Source organism: Bombus fervidus, chromosome 15, assembly GCF_041682495.2.
Source record: "Bombus fervidus isolate BK054 chromosome 15, iyBomFerv1, whole genome shotgun sequence".
Taxonomy (NCBI): domain Eukaryota; kingdom Metazoa; phylum Arthropoda; class Insecta; order Hymenoptera; family Apidae; genus Bombus; species Bombus fervidus.
Window position 1 is genome coordinate 6621239 of NC_091531.1, and position 24614 is coordinate 6645852.

General features: G+C 31.7%; 2 protein-coding genes across 26 annotated transcripts in view; both read right to left on the reverse strand.

Annotated features, from left to right (window-relative positions):
• Positions 1-445: 445 nt before the first annotated feature.
• Positions 446-15948, reverse strand: LOC139994866 (xanthine dehydrogenase/oxidase). Its single transcript, XM_072017848.1, has 25 exons — positions 15794-15948; positions 7986-8035; positions 7719-7899; positions 7484-7615; positions 7189-7354; positions 6385-6601; positions 6011-6231; positions 5845-5947; positions 5619-5746; positions 5412-5534; positions 5184-5351; positions 4822-5103; positions 4596-4700; positions 4106-4319; positions 3784-3967; positions 3215-3511; positions 3070-3152; positions 2792-2985; positions 2549-2707; positions 2255-2383; positions 1650-1780; positions 1322-1574; positions 888-984; positions 699-809; positions 446-560 (listed from the first exon to the last, which is right to left on the reverse strand). Exons 1-25 carry the CDS (start codon positions 15817-15819, stop codon positions 493-495), a joined length of 3822 nt encoding a protein of 1273 aa, XP_071873949.1. The 5' UTR covers positions 15820-15948; the 3' UTR covers positions 446-492.
• A 626-nt stretch (positions 15949-16574) lies between these two features.
• Lap (phosphatidylinositol-binding clathrin assembly protein lap) overlaps positions 16575-24614 on the reverse strand; it is a 31594-nt gene continuing 23554 nt past the window's right edge. For 13 of the 25 annotated variants that reach the window (XM_072017880.1, XM_072017883.1, XM_072017881.1 and 10 more), the window contains 5 exons: positions 23949-24132; positions 23771-23879; positions 22958-23020; positions 21950-22210; positions 16575-21104 (listed from right to left, as the gene is read on the reverse strand). In XM_072017880.1, coding sequence (XP_071873981.1) covers positions 21959-22210; positions 22958-23020; positions 23771-23879; positions 23949-24132 — 608 coding nt within the window. In that variant the 3' untranslated portion in view covers positions 16575-21104; positions 21950-21958. The remainder of the gene's footprint in view (positions 21105-21949; positions 22211-22957; positions 23021-23770; positions 23880-23948; positions 24133-24614) is intronic. The other 12 variants (XM_072017888.1, XM_072017904.1, XM_072017900.1 and 9 more) reach the window with 5 other exon arrangements.

Below are 24614 nucleotides of genomic sequence, written 5' to 3' on the forward strand. Positions count from 1 at the left end.
TCGTATGCACTAAGGTACCAAATTTTTTTCTTTATTTTAATTATTATGATAATTTTATATATACTACATAGTATTAATTTATTGATAAAATTGCTATGTTTTTAGCTATATATAACGTTTGTTTATAACTTTCTTTTTTAATAAACTACCTGGTCCTATTTATTTTTCTACAAGTCCTCCATGAATAACATATTTACATACATAACTGTGCGATAGGATAGTGGTTTATGGGTAATTTCTTGCAAATTTTTCTCATTTTAACGTGGAAATTTAAATATGTACAAATTTCTGAAATTGATATAATTTTAGAAATATTTATTGTCTAATATTATTATTATATTGTTGTTACATATCAAGTGCTGTAAGATAAAAATAATTATTTATATTTTTACATTTCTTTATTATTAATAACTGTATGTAATGATATAGAATTATTAAAAGTGCATTAGGGATAACAAAAGTATGTCTTTCATTCAAAAATAAATTCTTATCTCAAAATATCATTTTCTCTTTGCTGGTTAAGCTATTCAATAGAATTTTCTCGGTAGTAGCGGGACCATCTGTGAAAAAAAGAGTACAATTAGATTATATTATATAAAACTATGTGAAATTATATTAACACACACGCGCACGCACACACACACACACACACACACACAAATAACAAAAAAATATACTTTTTAATAATTTTTCATTACCTAATCTGTTCCAAGGATCTTTGTTCCCAGCATCTTCTCTTGCTGATTGAAGCGCATTTTGAATTGCAATAAGTACGCCATAACTCGTACATAATGGTGGTTCACCAGTAGCTATAGAATTTAATAAATACCAAGTTTAACATTTCGAACTTAGAGTTATTAACCATTTGTTTCAGTTTGTTGTTTTACCTTTTGAACGAAGAACGCTTAACGGATTAGGATTATTTCTACGGAAATAAATTCGAAAATCGGTAGGAATGTCTTTCGCGCCGGGTGGCTTGTAATTCTGCAAAAATTTAGTTTTTATTTTCCAAGAATTCCTCTTACGTGTAATATGGCAGACTGGTAAAACCAATTTGGTGTAAATTAAGATTTTGAGAATTTATATCTAATTATGTACCTCAACTTTTAAAAGTATCATCTCTTTCATTTCATAATTAAGTTAAAATTTTATTCTCTGCCGCGAACCACTTTCATGACTTGAAAAGATATCATCTATATTATTATACTTTTTATAGTAATAAACAGTATACATTATTTTATAAAATCTAGTAATGGACTGATTTATACAACTATAGTTCTCAACCCTCCATATCTTAGGTTAAACAAATTTAATAACATACCCAGGTTCTATAATTTGTTAGCTGACCAGTTTTGGGATCATAAATTAGATCCTCGGAGGTCCAATAACCGAGACCCATCATAAAGGCGCCTTCCACTTGTCCTACGTCTAATTCTGGATTCATACTTCTCCCAACATCCTCAATTATATCCACTCTGTGTAATACATGCTGTCCAGTCAATAAATCCAGTTCAATTTCCGCAATACTTGCCGCGTATATCGGATAAGATTTTATATCATCTTTTGCAGTAAACCTATAAAATATATTTTGTAAATATTCGGAAGACGATTAATATTTCTATAGCTATTTAACTATTGGAAGTACATACATATATCGGGCGCACAAGTCGATATCTTTCGAATGTGCTGTCATTACTAATTGTTGCCACGAGGGGTCTTTCAACTCGTTTTTTATAGGTTCAAGTCTTTTTATCAGTTCTTTGCAAGCCATCATAGTTGCCTAAAATTGTTAAAACACACATATACATAGGTATTCCTATATACAAGATGTTAGGAAAGTAAGGGACCTCTAAAAATATTTGTATGTCACTCAAGTATAAATGGATTTTGGTCTCTCGAAAATAGAATCCTCGAGAAATTAGGTTTTAATAATATTACCAATTATTGAGGAATGAAATCAGTCTTATTACTAAATTGCGAATATTTATGCATTTTTATATTTTTATGAATATAACTAAAGAAATTTGTTTCATTTAAAGAGTATTATAATAAATACTCTCTGAATATTTTATATATACATTTTTGTAGAAATATTTTGCACATTGTTTACACTATTATTGCTACATTTTGTAGATTTTTGCATTCTCGAATTTCCCCAAAATGCATGAGCATATGCAATCTACATTATTTCTCTGATACACTATATATGTAATCTTTTTTTTATAATGTATTAATAAATGAAAATAAGTCTTACATATGAGCAAGTCTCGCTAGTAATACTACCGCCAGTAACAAGGTTGTTTGGAGATGTTAGATTGTTGCTTGGTTTTACGGTAACTAATGATAAATCGATACCCAAAGTATGTGCTGCTACTTGAGCTACCTGTAGTGAAAAAAAATATGTAAGTAACAAACTGTTATTGTAATAAATGTATTACTAATAATAGTTAATTTATATTAATTAAGTAATTTGTGTATTACTACCAATAATTTATTATAATACATGTAAACTATTAAGATATTTTATTATATTTATATTTTTTGGCACCTTGGTATGAATTCCCTGACCACATTCAATTCCTCCATGAGTAATTGAAACTGTTCCATCTCTAGCATAAATTGAAACAAGTGCATGGAATTGTCCCCATATTTGTAAAGGATACATTAAAGGTACCAAAGATATTCCTTTTTTCTTCCATCGATTTTCCTATAAAAGTTACAAAATTATTTAATTAATTAATATTTCATATTATGTATACTAAAATTATGGTGGATATTCGAACTCCCTTACATGGTTGAAAGAATCTACAGCTCTCTTTCTCGCCTCGTAATCCGCGTTTTGACATAGGTCATTTATCATAGACTGCAATACACCTTTATGGTCCTCATGCATATTTGCATACCTAACCATCAATGGATCTTTTCCAATAGTCTTTGCTACGTGCTCCATTATGTTTTCTATCATAGCTACAGCTTCTGTTGAACCTGTCAATTAGAAAACTTAATTTTAGGGAGGCTACTATCATTTTTGCTACGTCACAATTTATTATTCATAGTAATTTGAAATACCTGGGGCTCGACAGTAAGTGTTAGAAGGCAGGTCAGTCTTAACCTCAAAGCCTTTGTAGGCCCAGGTTGACTTGTCATAACAACTAAATACAAAGAATCAACTATTTTAAACTGTTTATTATAACATATGTTCAAGTATATTCACCTATGGATATGTGATGCAATTAAAGGTGCATGGAATTCGTTGAAATTGCAACCGGCATTGCTCCAGTAATTTGCATTTAAATATTGAATGCGACCATCATCATCTACACCAACTTCATACTCCTGACGAGTATCATAACGCTTTCCTATAGCTTGCATATTAGATTCTATTGACATAACAAATCTAGCTGGTCGATTTAATTTGTAACATACTAAGGCACAAGCACAAGCAACATGTGTGGCACGGCTTATCTTTGCACCATAGCCACCTCCTAATCTTCTCACCTTTATATTAATACTGTAATTAATAATTAAGGAAACGTAGTATTAAATATTAATATTAATATATTATATATATATATAATATTTAAAACATCATTAATCAATTAAATAAATATTAAATATTACATTAAAATATAAAACATTATATATTATTTATTTTTTAATATTTATTTAATATTTATTTAATATGTAATTGTAATATTTAATATTTATTTCATAAGATTTATTTAATTGACTAATAATGTTTTAAATATTATCTATTTGTAATCAATATTTCGTATGTCTTACCTGTTGTTTTTTATATTGAGAAGCTCAGCTATGGTTACTTGTATCAGATCCATCCACTGAGACGCTGGATAAACGTCCATACCATCTTCTACTGGCACACAGACACAAGTATGAGTCTCCATAGTATAATGATATTGCCCTCCACATCTAAATTCTCCTTTTATCACGTGCTTCACATCATTTCCTATGATATTTAATCAAAAATAACGATAATCAGTTATGTTAAAGTGTCTATAAGTAAATGATCATAAAATGCATTAATTTATAAGAAAGAAGATATTAATCAAATATTTTATTTAAAATAAATATTTTGTGTACACACCTTTGTTCGTCGCTTCAACGTTAGCTGATTGAAGTAGTCTGGATTGGTTTTTGGATGCAAGCACATCTTCAATTGTTAACAATAGTTTTTCAGGCGCGAAATCGACGTAGGAAATGTGTACCTTCTGTGCTGCTTCATTCGCAATCGTGTAGCTTATCGCAGCGATCACTCCAACTGGCTGCCCAGCATAATCGATATTTTTATCCGCAAACAGCTTAAGATGTAACAAAAAATAAGAATAAGTTATAAATTTTAGACATTTATAGTTTGCGGGTTTTTATGCATTTATGGCAAATTTAAAAGAGAAAAAATACATAGAATGTACATAATGTATGTATAAAACATTCAAGGTACGATATGTGTTATAATACTTTGTAGATGAAACAAATTTTTATATAAGTCCTAGCTTTTTAGTTCTATTTACAAAGATATGAGTTTGCATAAATATTTACAGTGTATTCATAACATACTTGTTTATGAATCAACTTACTACTTCATCATAATTCAACATTATTTCTTGAGCATCTCCTGGTATGAATACATTTTTCCCAGGAATATCTTTGGCAGTATAAAAAGCAATTACTCCCTTCATTTTCTGGAAGAACATATTTGATTTATGTTATAAAAATAAGTAAGAAATAAAATAAGTAATAAGATTTGAAATTGACGATTTTTTAAATATTTTAGATCAATTAGATTAATCGTGAAAATAATACCAATGCTTCAGAAGCATCTATCTTATCTAGTTTCCCAGTCCCTACTGTGGTAAGGACAAAAGCACAGAAAACTTCATCTGACAATGGTGGAATATCATTTGAGTATTGAGCTTCCCCAGATGCTTGATATATGGATTCCAATTTTGGCAAAGGCTGATTCAAAGGCCATAAATTCTTATTAATATCAAAGTCCTGTTTGCCTGAAGATAATCCACGCTCCAATAGAGTTCCACCACTGCGTGCTTTTGGATCCACATTCTCAGGTTTAATACTTAAAATAAACTACAAAAAATGTTGCATCTCTGATTAGATATGAAGATTCAATTACTCAAAATTTTAATAGTTTTCATCTAGAAATATACCTTAAAGAAAAGTCCTTCCGCAAGTGTTTTTCTAAATTTTGGAGAATAATCAGGTAGGACATGATCAGGATGAAGTTCATTATCTAATTTATCCAAAGCATCTTTAATTACTTTTTTGTCCAAAATGGATTTCCCAATCAAGAAGTTTTCAGTGTCTAATGCATGCAGCTGGAAAAATCAATTTTGATTTAAACCTACATTACTAAGTAAACCTGTAGTTTTACTTACGAAATCCTTGTTTATTCCACCAATTATGATGTTTGGTTTCTCGAGCACTTTTCCAGCTCCGTCTAATTTAAACAAGAACCCCGCATTCACGTGAGCATGGGCATTCTGTGCTCGTGGCATTATCTACAGTCCAATAAAATCTTCCAATGAAATCTATGATTCCAGGTAATCCAATTATTCTAAATATATCAATACACAAAGGCATACCTTGTAAGATCTGTACTCGTATTCCTTGCCAAGAGCTGGCAACATTATACTGTATATAATTTTGTGCTTCATGTCCAAGTTTAGGAAGTTCAATAAATTCATGCTAGATTTTTTGCCACCAGCTTCCACTTTTCATAGGAAACAATATGTAAATAATAAATTTTATATCAATACAGAGAATATGCATAAATGTTTCAAATAATTTTGTTTGAACTTTTTCAGTTACCTATATGCACTTGTGCTCCTGCAGTTTCCAATATCAAAAATAAATCTGATGGAAATTCACGATGCGTGTGCTTGATCATTAAATTTCCTGCTACAGATCCAACCTGTAACATAAAATGTCATCAGTGGTTTGGGTTCATCGTACACTGTTAATTATATTTACTTACATTTCTCACTGGGACGCTAGCAATTAAATCGATATGTTTGGCTAAGTGTTGCAAGTATTCGAAATTTGGTTCCTTTGAATATTTCTCAAAAGTCTCCATTGCTACAGTAAGTGAAATATTCCCTCCAATAATCAAAGCGTCGTCAGTTTTTGTTATATTACGCAGATCAGGTATGTCGTTAATATCAATACTTATATCTGGTGTCTTCATTCGGTATACACCTGTAAAGAAAAAAGAATTTTAATATAGATAGAGCACAAATAAATATAATATGGAAACCACACAGGAAAAATATGATAATCTTTTATTTGACTTTCGTCACTTAATAGCTTCACGTGTAGTTTTCATGTAAAATAATGGTTATTGATCATTACCATGTGCGGTGTTACCACCATGCAAAACATAACTCGCATTTGGATTATTCTGAAATATTGTGAATAAATCATCGACTGCTAGAACCTTATGGAACTGACTACCATCCAATTTCATGGAAATCTTAGCTTCTGTATTCTGGCTGAGTGTGTAGCAACCATTGCAACCATTTTCACATGGCATACCAGTTTTCTTGCAGGCTTTTATTTTGAATAATTCCTAGATAACAACAATTTTTTGTCAAGGAAGATCGAAAGAGATTAAGTTGAAGGAAGTATAAACTGGTGGTGAATAGCAATGAAACAATTTTTTGGTTTGTTTGCAAAACACACAGAAAATACGATACTTGATTTTTGTTTAGATTCCATTTCTTCAATTAAGTCTATAATACATTAATAAAATCTATAATAGACTGTATATACTATGTAAATTAATATATAAATTATATAAATTATATAAGCATACAGATTATATAATTTATTCAACCTATCTATTACTGATAAGCCACAAATGGGCCATGGGTTGCCCATCAATAGGCGCCTGAAATTCTTTAGAATCTTGTTACTGTTTGTTTCTCTACAAAACAAAATGAAGTTGGATATCTATCTATCAGGTAAAAAATGATGCATTCATTATTTTCTGTTGAAATTTCCTACTGAATTGATATGAACAATTGTGTAAATTAATGAGTGCAGATTTCATCAGTAAGATAACAGATATCTGTTACATCTAATACTCCAGAATAAATACGGAATTATGTTCCAAGATCTACTCACATTTTAATGTTAATATTATCACTGACTTACTTCAATGTCATGAATGTCCTTAACAAGCTCTTTTGGAGCATCGCTCGCAAATGCCTTGAATGCATCCAGAATTGGTCGGTAACCAGTACAACGACATATATTGCTCCCAAAAGAATTTTCTATCTGTTTCATTGTTAAGTTTTTTCCATTTTTATTTTGCAGTAGACTGAAAACGTTAAGTTAATTAAACCTATTTGTCAAATTTATATTAACATATTATTTGATATTAATGATCTACGATATTAAAATAACATTTCAATTCTCATAAGAATATAAATGTAGAAGGTAGAAATACCTATACATGTTCATTATCATTCCGGGTGAACAATAACCACACTGGGAGCCATTTTTGCCTGCTAATGATGCTTGTAGGGTATGATAGCCTTCTTGCTTGTTACCCAAACCTTCAATCGTCTTAATAGCCCAGCTGCATTAAAAAAGAATGTTAAAATAAGATCTAAAAAAGTGAGCAATACAAAAAATATGATCTGAATATTAATTCTAAGAAATATAATTAGTTTGAAACTTACCCATTGCAGATCAAAACTGGTATCAGGCAAGAGTTCACAGATATCGTCTCACCTTTGACTTCCACTGACACAATGCAAGCACCACAGCCTCCTTCATGACACATAGCCTTAGTTCCTCGTAGTTTTGCATAATCTCTGATAAAGACGTTCAAGGATGTTCCAGGTGGGATCTCTTCTGTCACTGAAAATGGTTATACCATTAACATCATTATTGCTTCTATTTTGCTTTTGAATGATTTTAATTAACTTTAATTATTGGATTCAGACCTGTGTAAGTTTTCCCATTTATGGTAAATTCTACAACCTTCCTGGGATCGCTGTAACAATAACTTTTGCATTAACTAATAAATCGAGATATATATATATATATACACACACACACACACACACACATATAATTATTTATAATTTATAAATAAAATGTATAAATTAAAAAATATAAAATTATATAAAATAATTTTTAAAATTTATAAAAATTTATAATAATTATATATATATATATATATATATGTCGGAGATGAAAGGACAACGGGGTCACCCGTTGGAATTACTTGGAAACTTGAGACAATGAGCTTAGGTTCGAGGCAACAACCTGTCGCCGAGCGTAGCCACGGTCACGGGATGAACGTTCCACCTAACAGAGATACGAAGTTACATAGCTTTCCTTTAAAGAATTGGCCGTACCGACACTTGACAATGAAACATTCCAGCGGCCACACACAGACCCCATTCTTTGGGTAAGATGATCGCCAGATGCCGACGCATCATTCGCAGTTTATGTTCAGATAGCCTGAGGAACCGTTACAAATCTTAGGATCTGGTTAACTAAAGTCCTTCAGATTGGCAAACAGTCTTTATTATATCAGCCCGTATATCTGTCACCTATTGCGGCAAGATACGGGAGATCTGCTTTCCTCACGTACGACGCTTCCCGCTAGGAACTCTCTCTCAAGAGCGGCTAGCATCCTTTTCTAACCGTCAACATGGAGATTGGCCAATTAACAGCAACGTCTATTTCCCTCACCCTCCGAGCGGAGGCTTTCTTCGACGAATCCAATGACCTCGTGCCCTTAGGCATATCCCACCATAGTTTTCCTCTGCAGCGTCGTTGCGACGGAAAGTCATTCTTTTTCTTACAGTCGCATTAGTTAGATACCTAGTGTGTTTGTACGATCAGTGAATAATCTACGTCTTAGTAAAGAGTTAATCAAGCGATCCTTGTATCACGAGGAGTAAGTCGAGTTCGACTTAGACTTTGAAGTAAAGTAGATCAGTTATCCCGTGGGCCGTGGATTCGCTATACCGATTGCATGATCATTGTCATCATCGTTCGAGTATCGAGGCCAGTGGTTCTCCTTGTATTTGTGACAATAAAAGATATCATCGATTGTACACCGACGATGAGCGACCCAGGCGCAGATTCCTTACACGCCCCAAACCCAAGTGCTAACCCCAACCCGACATATATATATATGTAATCACAAATATTTTGTAATATAATAATATTATATAAATGATATTATATTCATATAATATATTTTATTTATGATATAATATAATAGAACAATAGAATAGTAAAATTAGAATAGAATAGTAGAACTTAATGTTAATTTCAACAAAAGGACGATAGGCATCATACTCGATGTTAACACGATCTATATTTTATCTTATATTATACTTATTATACTTTCATAGCATCATATTTAGTTTAATTTTCTTCTATTGATTTCTTTTAAACTTGAAACGAACACTGCTGTCTCATTAATGAGACAAACTCGTTCTGAATCATATAAAGCATTAGAGGGCTCACTTTATATACTACAATAAAATAGTTCGTTCTATTATTGTAATGGAGCTGATCATTTGAATAGAATCTATTGGAGGGATAAGTATATGTAATAAATAAACTGTAGATATATACTAATAAGTAAAAAATCAAATATAGTATTTTAAAAAATTTTAGTAATTGGGTATAATAAAATGTAATCTAATCTTTCGGCGAGGTAAAAAATATTATTCGAAATTTGTAACGAATGAGCATGTAAATTACAATATCAGCAAGGTAAACTGTTAGAAACAGATCATTATTAGAATTATTTTGATAACACAGAGAATATTGAAAAGTTTTGAAACTATAATTAAGTGTTTGAACAAATACTATTTTTCAGAAGTACTTAAAATCGACTTCTGTGTTTAGTAAGATAATATTTAACCCTTATTTCAGAAATTTTGATTAATCAGTAATTGTAATAATTAGAATAACTATAATAATTAATTTTCTCTACTATCTATTCGAACAACAGAATATATTATAATATACAGTATTATTATCGTAATGTTATTAGTCATGTCGTATTATTTACCGTAATGTCTATAAAATTCATTCGAAATACATAGGCAAGAAATGAGATAACCCAGGAACTATTTCGAATAAATTTATTAGTGAAAAAGACTAACAATTTTTGATAGATAAAGAGATCTCATCTGAATAAATCTTTCTTAATAAAATATTAAATATTCCAATTATAGTAAATACTCTAATACTCTATTTAGAATAGATACACTAATTATTATTTATTACTTGTATGTAATTGTATGTATTAAAATCAACTATAATTTGTATTAAATATTAATCAGTGTTTAATACAAATTTTGTATCAAAAATTTAATACAAAATCTTTAATATAAAATTTGTACTAGACATTAATCAGAAATACTGCTAATACTAATAAGAAATGCTTTGATCATAAATCAGAAGTATTAATAGCATCTAATACATACTTGTATTGATATAAAAATTATTTATACTAAAATCTAATAAAGTATTAAATATTTCAATTAGAGTAAATACTCTAATATTCTATTCAGAGTAGATACACTAATTATTATTTCTTACATGTATGTAATTATATTAACATAGATCATGTATTTTCGGCCAGTCGCGGGCAGACGCGTTCGCGAGGAGGCGCGTCAACGGGAGTCGTAAATTCCCGTTACGATTGTATCAATCGGCACCACGAGCAGGTCGATCCGCGTATTTCTTTTGGGATAATAGGGGTAGTTCTGATGGAATAAAACTGTAGTCTACAGTTTTATTAATGTGTACATTTGTTCCAATTTTATAATGATAGACACTCTCACAGACAAACGAAGTCGGTGAATTTGATTACTAAGACGGAACGTAGAGTCAATATGATTGCCATATAGTCGTACGAACAGTTGACTTGACTGTCGCGAGAGCCTGAAGAGCCAAAGTAACCCGGAAGATGTTTTGCACAGACTGGCCTAGACTCCACTCACTGTTCGTTCTTTCGCCATCACAGAAATAGGAGACTTTCTACCGTCTTAGGTGGTTGACGATATTGTTTTTTGGGATGAAGTCCCTTTTTCTTTTGTATACGCATCCGCTCTTTCCGTATGGCAGATACCCGCTTTCTTCGTGATTGTTACCAGCACGGAATAAATTCAAGGCCGTCGTGAATAGCCCGCTGTAAACTTAAAGTACTTTTTAGAACTCTACGTCCCGTAATTTTAGTGTAGACCGATTGACCCATCTATATACGTTGACCATTAAACTATCGTTTGAGTATACGGTGGGTCCTTGGGTCTGTAGAAGGTCAGAATGACGGTATGAGGGCTGACTTGTTACCTGACTGTCAACAGCGTAACAGATCATTTGGATAATAATTTGTATTTTGGTACAAACAATTTGTATATTAATACAAGTATTAGATATTCTTGTATGGAACATGTTTCTAAATGATTTTGTACTAAAGTCTACTAAAATTATAGGATCATGCAGAAGATTACAATGTATCCACAATGATTTCTATCGTGATGTTGAATATGTTGAATTTCAGATATACACAAACACAAAAATAATCTTGTGTGTAACACAAAGATACTAGAAGTTCTTGCCACTTATTAAGTCCAATGACAAGCCACAAATTGTACGTAGAATAGATACGTATCTAAATGTAGAAAACGAGCGAATACCACACGTTATCAAAATGCAATTTCTAATGATGTTATGTAATAGTCGGTTGAATAGCGAGGGAACTCTGATTGATAACAATGGCATGCTATAGAAGATTATACTGAACGTCGTATAGTAGATAACACGTAACATTGCCTTTCATATATGAGCAACAGTATCTGTCATTGCAAGTGGCGATAAAATGATAACGCGATATAAAATAAAGAAGAATAAAGTAGTCATTATGTAATCAATCTTGCATGTTAGTTGGAGTGGAAATTGAAAGAAAAATACAATGATCTATGTAACGCATACAGTATGCAAAAATATGTTAAATTACACTTATAATATTTGGTAGATGAAATAATATACTAATATCATATATACTATTAATAGTACTAAAATCGTTAGTGCTATTATATATGTATATATTAAAAATCATTTCTGGCAAATGTGATGAGAAGGTTATGAACTATGTAGATGAAATTGACCATGGCCAGGAATGTACATTCGGTGCATTCCATCTTGTCTTCCATCACATCTAGAGGTTAGTTATAGTATAATTAGAAAGATATTTCATGGAATATTTGCATAATAATACTTTTTATACTATTAGAGTATATATATGCTATCATATATGCTATTATTATATACTAGTATATAGCTATACACTATTACTACTGTATTACTATACTAGTATATCATAGTATAGTACTATATACTAGTATGCTACTACACCATAGTGTATACTAATATATCACTATATTATACCATAATAATGGTGTATACTACTACACTATTCTTCTATTTTCCCATAGAATCTAATTCTAATATCCAATCTCTCTATCTATATAGACTCTATCTATCTCTAAATCTGTATCTAATCTCTCATATATAGAGTGTCCAAGGACTGATAGCACAATCGAAGAACGGAACAATCTACATGAAAAAATATGTCTAAAATACTCAATACATTTTTTACATTTGAAGCTTCGTTGCCGAAGAAGACGTTTTCAAAAACCCTATTGTTGTATGTAAATTTAGGTGATATAGATATAAGTTAACAATCAGCAGGAGATTATTTTATCTGCAAAAGTATTTTTCCATTTAGTGCTTCATTTTCAAGAAAATTAGCCTAATATATGCATGTTCGACCAAATTTTAAATTTTGTTTTTTTGAAAACGAATAATGTTATGTAAAAGTTTTTCTCTACATTTTTTACCCATTTCAACTCGAATAACTTGTTATCGGTCATTCGTTTCTGTCCCGTTCGAGATTAATTAAGTTTGATTATACTTGACGAAATTTCAGACTCGATCTTCTCGAAGATAAGGCGTCATATTCCATTTGTTTTCCTTACGTGGAATCGCCTTTTTGCTGGTTGTATCATCAATACTGGAATAATGGTCATTAACAAAGCAACACTTACGTCACATTACATACTATGTATAGTAGAAATACTTCAACGAAGAAGATATGAAATCATTATATGATTATACTTTTTAAACATGAAATTTCATTGCGATAATAGATTATCAATTACCAATTGTTGCGCAATCGTGTAATACCCTGACTTTCAATTTTAAACAATTTGTAGTAAATTATATGTTGATTATCCACCTTGTTAAAAATGTCGGGGATTTGCATAAATGTATCTACTTGCAATGTCATAATGGATTTCTTGTTTTTTACAAGAAATTAACTCTGATAATTGAGGTCATATTATCGGCTTCTTCGTATTTTCTTATGTACTTTGTCAGTTTTTATCTGTAAGTCGAACATTAATTTTGTATTCCTGTAAAAAACAATTTGTTCACGTGATCAATAGATCATTTTTGCGATCATAATTGCGAATTATTATATCTAAATTATCTATATTTTTATGAAATAATAATAAGAAATGAAAATTTTAGAGAAGAGGCATTTTATAATTTATACATTACTGAAAATACTAAATACAGGCTAAATACTTATACTAAATACTAAATATTTATTACATTACATGGTAAACATAGAAGCTCAATATGGACCTTGTATTCAATAAAAGCAAATTTGAAGTGGTTGAAGGTTGTGCCACTATCAATGCCAAACTGTGATGTGTAATGAAATAGAATGTATCAAACGTGTACACTGCACATATGCAATAAGATTATAATGGGCATAGACTTCAGTAATATAATACAATACAATATAAAATACAATGCAGTATATTTCTTTATACTTGTGAAATTTTATATTTAACTTTATATTTGAATTACTATTATTTTACCAATGAAAAATCTGTTTCTATTTAGTCATTGATATTTAGATATAATATTAGATATAATATTAGCAAGAATATAATATTATAACATCTAAATATTAATCATTAAAGGCAGATTTTTATAATATTATATTTAATTATATTTAATTTTTTTATGATATTATATTATAACATTATAGTATTTATAATATAATCATAATATAATTATATATTATATAATTATTATTAACATAATTATATAATTTTAAATTATAGAAAGGAATTAGAAAAGAGTGCAAATTGTTTTACATGGTCTCGAACTTTTCTTACACGATACGTAACATTTTTCCTCGCGAAGTTTTCTACTCTATATTTATATTTCAATTATATTCAATTTTTAATCCAACTTAATCTAATCTAGTCCAATTTAATCTAATCTGGTCTCTACACTTGACCATCAGTCATTGCTTAACTGTATAGAAAAGAAACAAATTCAAAAACATCGACAAAATTAATAATTAACAACTATACGACACGAGAGAATGAAATTCGAGGATCTTAAAGAATCGAGAAACTAAATAAAATCTTTCTCCTATCGCTCGATTGATAATAAGTGCAAAGTTCAGTTTTCTGATGAATTTTTCAAATTTAGAAACCAGCATCCAAAATCGCAGAAATTCATCTTTGATTCAAATTATATGTGAATTTTTAATTAAATATCGGAACTTGTTTCATGACAAATGCTAGTTTTCTCTTTTCAGTGAACAATCAACATGTGCAAAGTTCAATTTATACGGCATATTGAAACTCGCTTATTCAACTATGACAAATTAAAGTAAACGATTTCTGTTATTCGAGATAATCCCTTTTAACTTCGTTCAACGAGCTGTTTTCTGTAAATTTCAGCAGCATCGATCGCTTCTTTTCAAACAATGATTGGCTTTCACTTTTTATGAAAGTATTTGGGATTTATCGTAAGACCAGAAGGAGTCGTTCACTTTTTCTTGGCACTGTGCACTTAACGAAATCGGATCTCAAGCAATGTTTATAACTTTCTCCTCTGTAGACAGAATTATGCGAACAATCGCACGCTGTTCAGCTCGAACGAGCAGAAGCACAGAACATCTATGATCTAATTCTTATAAACGTTGTACAAGCAACCATACAAAAGTAATGTCATGTGTGAATCATGTCAAAAGTGATACGACCTGGATAAGTTCTTCAGTGAAAATATAAAACTACTTGGAAGCTTGGGAAACAATTATTTTCTTGTAAGAAAGATAAGCAACTTGTAGAAAATAATTATTTAATTGTAACGACAGCTTACAAAGTTGTTTAAATGATTTAATTTTAATAATTTTATCGGAACACAAAATTTTAACAAAAAGTAAAAAAGAAAAGGAAAAGAGATGTAGTTTAGAAAAATAATAGTCGGTAATTACTATTTTTGAAAATTTCCATTCTTAGCTCTCAAAATTTTTCACGTTTTTCTAACAGAAGAACCAGAGGTTTTCAGTTTTGACATTTTTCAAATTCATAGCTAAATGCCAATATATAATAAATAAATACTGATATAGAATTCTTAGCTTTCACATACATTCTTGGATTGGCAGTGATATTTGAAAATGTTTTATATGAAACATATAGTATATATAACAGTTTTTTTTACAGTGCATTATGTATATTATGTAATATATTATATGTTAATATTTTTTATTATATGAAGCAAATATCTTTTACTATCTACATAGATAATATATAGTTATACAAGAAAAAGACCATAGATATTTCTATGTAAAATTCTAGATATAACTATTGACACAGTAATCGTTGCATGAAATTGTGAAATCACTTACCTGATGTTCCTCTGAATATTATTCATGTTCGCAAGTATTCGAATCGCAAATTCAACGAAGCAAATTTTGTAGTTGCTTTTAGCAAGACAATCTTTAAGACACGATCGTCGCGTGGATATCGTATAAATTGACTGAACTTGCAAACGTTCGAATGCGTTTCTGCAGCACTCACTCCCACCATCTGCAATAAAGATAGTTACAAAAGAGGAATATTACGTTCGCGAGTGCTTCGATTACAAACCTAGTTTCCATCATCGTCTGCTTGTTATATAGTATTTTTTCTGTATGAATCATCATAATGAAATAGAATTTCCTTTCTTCTTCTTTTAAATTAATCCCCTGAACAGTACTTCAAAGTACTTTTGAACCATAAGCTGTTCTTTCTTGATTAACTAAAAATAATTTGACATTTTTCTACCAATTAAATAGCAGGGTAAATAGAAGAGGATTAGAGTAATTATTGAAGAGAATTACAGAGTAAAGTAATCCTTGGAATAACTCTAAAACTAAAAAGTACAGGAATTTTTAGAATAACTGTAAAAAGAATTTTTGAAGTAATCTAATCACTCAACAAGTGGACGAAGCGAATGTCTTTTTTTTCTTCCTCGCAATGAAGAAGAGCGGACTCACATTCGCTAATTTTAACAAATATTCTATTAAACGCCTTTCATATATTATTGTTAATAAATATTTAGTTATAGAAAAGAAAAGATAAAGCGTGCTAGGATAAAGTAAATGTTAGTTTATCTCTCTTTTCACGAAGAAGAATGGACACATCTAGTAATTTCAATAAATACTCTATTAAACGCCATTCATGTGTTACATAATAATCGTTTACAACATATTCGTAGCGCATAATGATATCAATGACAATTAATACAAATTAACCGTAAATAATAGCATCTCAACTAATATATTTTATAGTCGGTGTACTTCTTCCGTTTTGAATTTCACGCGCATGAATTATAACTACTTACGTTAAAGAGAGACGTCCTAACAGAAGATAGAACGAAAAAACGAGATGTATAATATGGCATACTAGGGTTTCCTTTTTCCCATTAGATGATATCAGAAAAAATAGCGGGTTCTCTCCGTGTTTCTATAGACTCTCTAATTTGCTACCGATATATCGATTCGGTCGAGCTCGTCCAATCTTTTAGTTCTCTCTCTCTCTCTCTCTCTCTCATTCTCTCTCATTTTACTTTCTCGTTAAACAAAATATTTCCGCTAAAGGCTAGCGACTTTACACAGGATTTCCCTCAATATGGCGCTCTTTAACACGTTCAGTGCCCTCGACTAATCTTACATTCCCGTACATTTACTGGTAAATAAGTTAAACATTGTATTAACATCAACTTACAATCGGATAGAATGGACTCTCGCAGAAGAAATTAATGATATGTACAATTCATCTAACTAAGTATCTAATTGTATTTACAATAATCATGGATATAAATATTTACTTCTATTCAGGAATAGGCTGTACACTTGAAAATTAATGAGAAATAGAGTTAAATGACAATAAGTTCAACTTACTGTCTACTAGAGATTTCGCGACTATTTAACCTAATGTTAGCTAGAGACTGAAGATAGATTATACAGCTTCTGCCGGCTACCATTACGTTGCTCAAAATAATTGAAATATTAAGTAATTATTGGTACAAAAAAAAAAAAAAACAAAGAGGGGGTACAATAATTTCACTCAATATATAAGTTACATAGCATTTGAATATCATTTTGAGCTACGTATCACTCAGACTCCACTCTACCAGTTGCAAATCACAATACTACTGGACCCTTTTCAGTCAATTAGTGATCGTTAATGATGTGTTGTTCGACATTCATTCCACGACGTTGGAACGCAGTAAGAACAGGGAAGTTAGGAGATCGTTCTTGAGTTTCGTAACACTGAACGTGTTAATGGCTGATCGACGAAAAATATTGATATAGCGTTCGTTTCTTGTTTTGTCCCTCTCCGAATATCACCTTGCCTTTCGCTAGCTTATAGGGGAGAGTTACATGGATCACTACTGCCCTATAATCCTCGATAAAATATGTGTTATATATGTATATGTAATATTGTCCTGTTACACTCGATCACCAGTAAGTTTACACGAACGTTTGTTTTTTGTGTACTGCAATGTAAAACATTGTTCTTAACGCATTACACGATCGTACAACCAAACCTCTTCAGAACAAAAGAAAAGAAAGCTAAAGCATGTAGTATAAAAAGATCGATTTACATTTATTCCACTGTTCTCAAGCCTAAAGAGAATTACAATTTCCCTTCTCCTTCACTTTTCGTTGATAATATAGTACAATCTCGCTAATCTGGACAACTCTGGACGACTCCGAAATAACGAGGTTCTGCATTATCATGGTTTCCACATCTTTTGTGCGAAGTGAGACCTCGTTAACCCTAACTCCATTGGATGTTCCACTTTAACTATTTCGATTTAGATTTTCTTTTACGTTCGTCACGATTCAAAAGTTTCTTCGTAGAAATATTTTCCTTTCTCTATTTCTTTCTTTTGCAAATAGAGCTAAGAAAAATATAAACGAAGAAACTTTTCTACCTATCAGTGTAGTTTGTTCAAGAACTTCTTCGATCCAGTTCCTCCTCCGAAAATAAAACCTCATTAATTCAAACCTCATTCCTACTAATTCGAAATAAGTTTTCTTCTATACAAGAAATTCGGATTAACGAGGTTCTACTGTACGAAAGGAAAGTTTCCAAGGTTACGCAGAATGTCAACACAGAGACCACCCTTTTAAACTTAATGGTGACCAGTTTTCTTTTTGCATGATCTGTAGTCGTTAATTGAACATGTATTTTATGATCTAGTCTCCTATGGCCATTACTTCCGCCAACTGCGAGAACCATATTATACAAGAACACCTAAGTTAAATAAGTCACAGACACAAACTTCGCATCAGGAGTGCACAAATTCCTTGAATAATCACGTTTAGAGAATTGGGAACCTCTTAACCTCCCTTCACCAAAGAGATTCGTTACTTGAGAAATCATTTGTCGTATTAAACTTTAACAAGTATAATTTGTACCTCTTGGATCTTGAATGTGGTTTATGCATGTGGTCCAATGTGAAAGAAACATCTGTGCACTCCTGACCTCCCAAAGTCCAACGCTTTGAACTAAACTTTCTCACATTCTCATTGATTCGCTCTTCCTTTCTTACAGCCTTCTCTTCTGCAGTCATAATATTGGGATCTTGATCAAGAAACTCCTCTTGTGCTGAAAACAGCTATGTTTTACTCGATTTGCCAATGTAATTTTATAAATTCATTGATTAAAGAATATTTTTCAATTTTGTCAGATGGTTTTACCGAACTTTTGTAAAAATTCATAGAATCTTACAAACCAGCGCTTGCTTTACATCGTTCGAAATTTCTCCAAATAAAGCGAAAATCGCTGCTAATTCACAAATCATAGTGGTCATTGAATGAGTATCAAATAGGTAGGTTCCAGTGACCGCGAAGCAATCGAGTCTCACTTCCAGTTTCTCTAGGTTCTCTTTCCGTTCTTATACACCAGTGTTCCTCTAATCAACGCCATTCGAATCAGCCAGAAAGAATGTTTACAGATGCAACACCACGGGGAATAAAGTAAAAGAAGTTGGTACAATTTACAGGGCTTTTTTCCTCTCCGCTTAGGGTCTCGTGCAGCCTCTTCGAGTGTCGCGAATTCCAAACAGGAATAAAGATATTTATATTACTATATAATGTATTCGGTAATATATAGCAAACATTGTTCATGGAGGTAGCTGCACGCGCCAAGGGGATGAAATGAATCCCGAATTAGACCTTAGAACAGGAATTATTGACTATATATTAATAGTACCATACTGAATCGTAGATCCGCGTGTTACATTCATTATAATTTATCGCATGAGTATCATAATCTTAACTTGTATATATAGTTCGTTTTAATTACCTAATTAAGACAGTTCGGAACGGTATACGGATAAAGAACATTAGTGAGACCACCTAACATTCCATTTTATATCTCTTTCACTCGCACAATCTCACTCTCGTTCGCTATATATATATATATATCGTTTAGTATTTAATACTTTAATAAAGGATACGTCGTAACTGCTTCAGCGCCCTGAGTCGAAATCAAAATATATACCGGTAAAGATAGTACGAAAAAATGAAACAGAGCGACACGGGTGCGCTATATTAGGATTACGCCATATACATACACATACATATATGTATATATATATGTATGTATAATTTTTCTTTTTCAGATAATATTTATATTTTTAACGTTATATCTTCTCGCACGAATTGTGAAATATAGTCGAGTACGTATGCACCTGCACAATTGCGCGCGTGTGTGCACATGTATACGCAAAATACGTACTTTACATCTTTAATATGGATACATCATGCATCAGCCAACTATGTATAATTTTCCACGATGTGTATATACGTTTAGAATCGACATGACTTGAAACCAACTCCAACATAGTTGCTCTTTCTATATTATACGGAAAGATGATTCTCAGTTAAACTCGATACACGTTCCAGTATATATAAAGCTTGTATGGAACTACTTTGGACCTCCTACCTCCTGTACCAAAACACTTTCATTAATAACTCCGTCTCTTCGTTCAACCTTCCATTCATTCTTGCTCTCAAATATACATGTACACGCTCTCTCAGGCTCTCCCTCATTTTCTTCCAGCTCTCCCTTCGATCACTGGAAAACACTACAATGTCGATGCAATACTATCACAGTCAACTCATACGGAATAGTTGCATCCACGTACCTCATGGAATTCTAAACGTAATACGGCTCGTACAATCTTTCTTTTTTTTTTCTTTTTTTTTTCATTTTTCATGTTTCATTTTTCATAACTCTGTCTCTAAGCTCTCTATTTTTTTTTTTTTTTTTTTCGTTTTTTTTATCTTTTGTTTCTTTTAGTCGTCCCGCAAGACTATGTATATATATGTATGTATACACTGAGACTACGCGTATCTCTGTAAGGCAACCGCCGTAAACTGAGTAAATCCGTATATGTGATTATACTCAATCAGCAGTAGAAATATATATATATATATAATATGTATATTAATGAGAATCCGTCGGCGCCGTCGCGTTTCCTGGAGAACGATCCAACGATAAACTTCAATATTGTTCTTCTTCTCCTTTTTTCTTCGTGAGGACGGGCCGGTTCGTTACGGATGACATAGAATAACAAGAGCAAGCAGGGCACATTTCCTAGGCATATTACACGGTATTTACAAAGTTGGTGCTTCGTTTGCTCGATTCCAATCAGAATTCCTGCAAGAAAAAATCATTTTTAGTTATATAAAGGTTACTGTCAAACTCATTACTAATATTAAACATGGTAATTTTTGGATAGGTGATCATGTTTTCTTAAGTTACTCTTTTATAACTATAAAATTTGATAAAGAATGATATTATATAATACAATATCTTTTTGTATCTATTAAAAGCTAGCTCATACCTTCTTAACTGATTACCATTTCACTTATCCAAAAGCTACTAAATGCTGTATCTGTCTAATAATCAAATTGAAATCCTTTGATGTGCTGTCTTTATTTTTACATTTTATGAGTAAGTTATTGAATCGTTGACTGAGTGCAGATAGACAATGTTAACTAGAAACTGGTGCCATTAGTAAATGAGCCTGATAGAAATTATGTATGTACTTCAGATGGAACTGTGCATCGTTAGACAAGTATCTTGTGTAAAATGAAATCTGTTCAACAGCTGTTAATCATTTACAAACAAAGCTGCCTTTGGACAGATTCGCATAATCATGCTATATTATATATTAATCACAAACATATACAGATACAATTCATTACAATATGCTCTGATATGCATAGCTTTGTTCCTTCTTAAGAAAAACTCTCTAGAATCAAATCACCAAGTCTATACATTTGGCTTATTTTTCTATTTTATTTACAAACTAATTGATTAAACTAATTGATTAAAATCCAAAAATTCAATTAGGTGAATTAGTGGATGAAATTTGTTACGTATCACTGTAAGAAATCAGGAGACCTTTTAATTTCCAGAATGTCTATTTAATTCCAATCACAATTCACAGTTTTGTCACTGACATTTCTCTTCATGACAAGGGCATAGCATATAGATACCTAATCTCTTCACAGGGCACCAAATGGATCAAGTTGGACTTGATTATTTTGCGGCTGTTGAACAGCCTGGGATTGTTGTTGCTGCTGCTGTGGCTGTGGTTGCTGCTGAAGATTAGCACCCATCATGGGATTTGTGCTGGGCATCATCATTGATGCAGCTCCTCCTGAGACCATTATGCCACCAGGACCACCAGGCATTGTGCTCATCATTGGCCTCATGCCCTGCATGCCCTGCATGCCCATTGGCACACCTTGCATTCCCTAGGGACACCAGAAAGCCGACTGGTCAGATACACTGTATCTGTACTTCTGGAATTCTTACTACTCCAAGTCCAACTATCTCCAGTAATTGTTTTCCCTTCGTTAACAATGCTTTCAACATTTGACCATTTATATTCAATCAAATCAATATATATGGAGCTCATTGTGTTTTAGTATTTTGTATTTGGTTTGTTTTAGTTTGCATTGTAGGTTTTGTGTCACTTTACACATGTGTGGATATATGGAACAGCAAAAGTAGTGTATTTACATTTTTACAAATCCGAATCTAGTGTACAATAGATATTTATGAAAGTAGCATTGAGTTTATTATACAATAGGATATTTCATACGCAATAATCAAACAACATACTTATGAAAAACCTACAACTCTGCTAGAGAAAGTAGTTTATATCAAACACTCAAGTGCATCACACATATGAATAAATGCAAAGCAGGGAAATATTAAGGACATAATATACATTGATAAGAACAATGGTTACAAAATTCTATGAACTATTCCTCTACAATCAGTAACTAAAAAAAAACGTTGTCATATTTAAACATTTAATAATCATCTAATGGCATAACTTTTTATTCAGGGAACTAATTAGTAACAATACTTGTTATGTACAGCAATGTGAAGTCAAACCTTTGATCAAGCGATATGTTCACTTCTTTTTTTTTTTTTTTTTTTTTTTTTTTTTTTTTTTTTTTACCATATTTAATTCCATGGAAACTGGAACTTACCAATGGTGCAGTGTGGGGAGGGAAGCCCATAGCAGTTGAAGGGAGTTGCGTCATTCCTTGTCCCTGTAACAGCAGGTAGCATGCCATATGCCATGCATGCATTGTATAGCTAAGTGTATGGATCGACGAATATGTTTTCTATATTCTAATATTCATTTCCTCTTTACCCTGTACTAAGGTGGTCAACGTTTTTTACAATTCTAATTTATTTTAATTCAAAGGAAGTCTAGTGTAATTTATATTTAAGATGTTTATCTCGTGAACTTTCAATAATTGCGTTTAGTGTTACAGTGATACTTGAATATAAAATAATGCACAGTGCATCCAAACGTGCAACACGATAACCGAGCTAAGTGTTTCAGAGTATTAAAAAGGACAAGGATCTATCGTAATCATTGATTATGTGAAAGCTTAGTGAGCGATAAAGCAAGCGTGCTACGATAATCTACGGTCATATAAACGTTGTAAATTACTCGTAAGTGTTTTCCTGACATTAAACTCCCTTATCGACTACATTTATGCTTGGAAATATAAAACGAATTAAACAAGATCGTGTCGCAAGTCCGAAGACGAACATAATTTATGAGATATCGTTATAGGATAATTATTTACAATAAATAATAATCTTATAACGATAAAAAATAACATGCTAATAGTGATTCAGTAAAAAATGGAGAGAGTAGATAAAGATATGTGATATGTAATATAAAAATAGTAGGGGTCGTGATACCCTGATAATCAAGATATTACGGCCAACGACAGCGTGCTGATAATGATATAGCACTGGAGAACTGGTCACCACGTCGAACTCACCATTGGGCGATACCCAGCACCAGTCGTAGCTGCCATAGGCTGTGGTGTCCATCCTCCAGCTGGGCCACCAGTTTTAGCAGCGTTTTTGGGGGAATTCCATTGCATACCCCTAAAAGAAACAAAAATACTACTTTCCGGTCTCCAAGATCAAGTCTTCAAAAAATTTTGTACACCTTACTTGACTTGCTGCTGCGCACTTTTGTTGATTGTCAGATTTTGAGCAAGACTAGCAAGGCTGCTATCCAAATCTCCAGTCAGGACTTTGCCAGTGGATGTTGCATTCTGCTGTTGTCCTGCTGCTGAAATATTATTATCTCCAGCTACAGTGGTAGGCATCAGCATCATGCCCAAACTGTCAAAACCTAAGCAACATCTACATCAGCCAAAGCCCCATCAAGCATAACCCAAGGTTACATGTTCCTATTGCACATTGAATGATACACAAAGAGGGACCAAATTTTCGAACATAAAAAAGCATGGGTTTCGATAAAAACAATGGTAAAATTGAACTACTTGCAATTAACTGGGATAAATTATAATAAAATAAAATAACATATCCTTTATAATTTTATATATGAAATTTACAACATTTGCAAGTACGTAACTCTGGAAATGCCATGCTTTTTACTTTAATAGAGTATACCAGTGCGAATACGTGTATCATTATCTTGACTAAAGGTAATATACATTCATTTATCATTGTATTATATGGAATAAATATACAATATATAGTCATTTAATTCCTTGCAGTTTAATTTGAAGTATCGACTTATTAATATCCAACTGCAAAAAATTAAAAATAGTAGGAGAAAAATGTAAAGAAAAAGGAATATTTCAAATATAT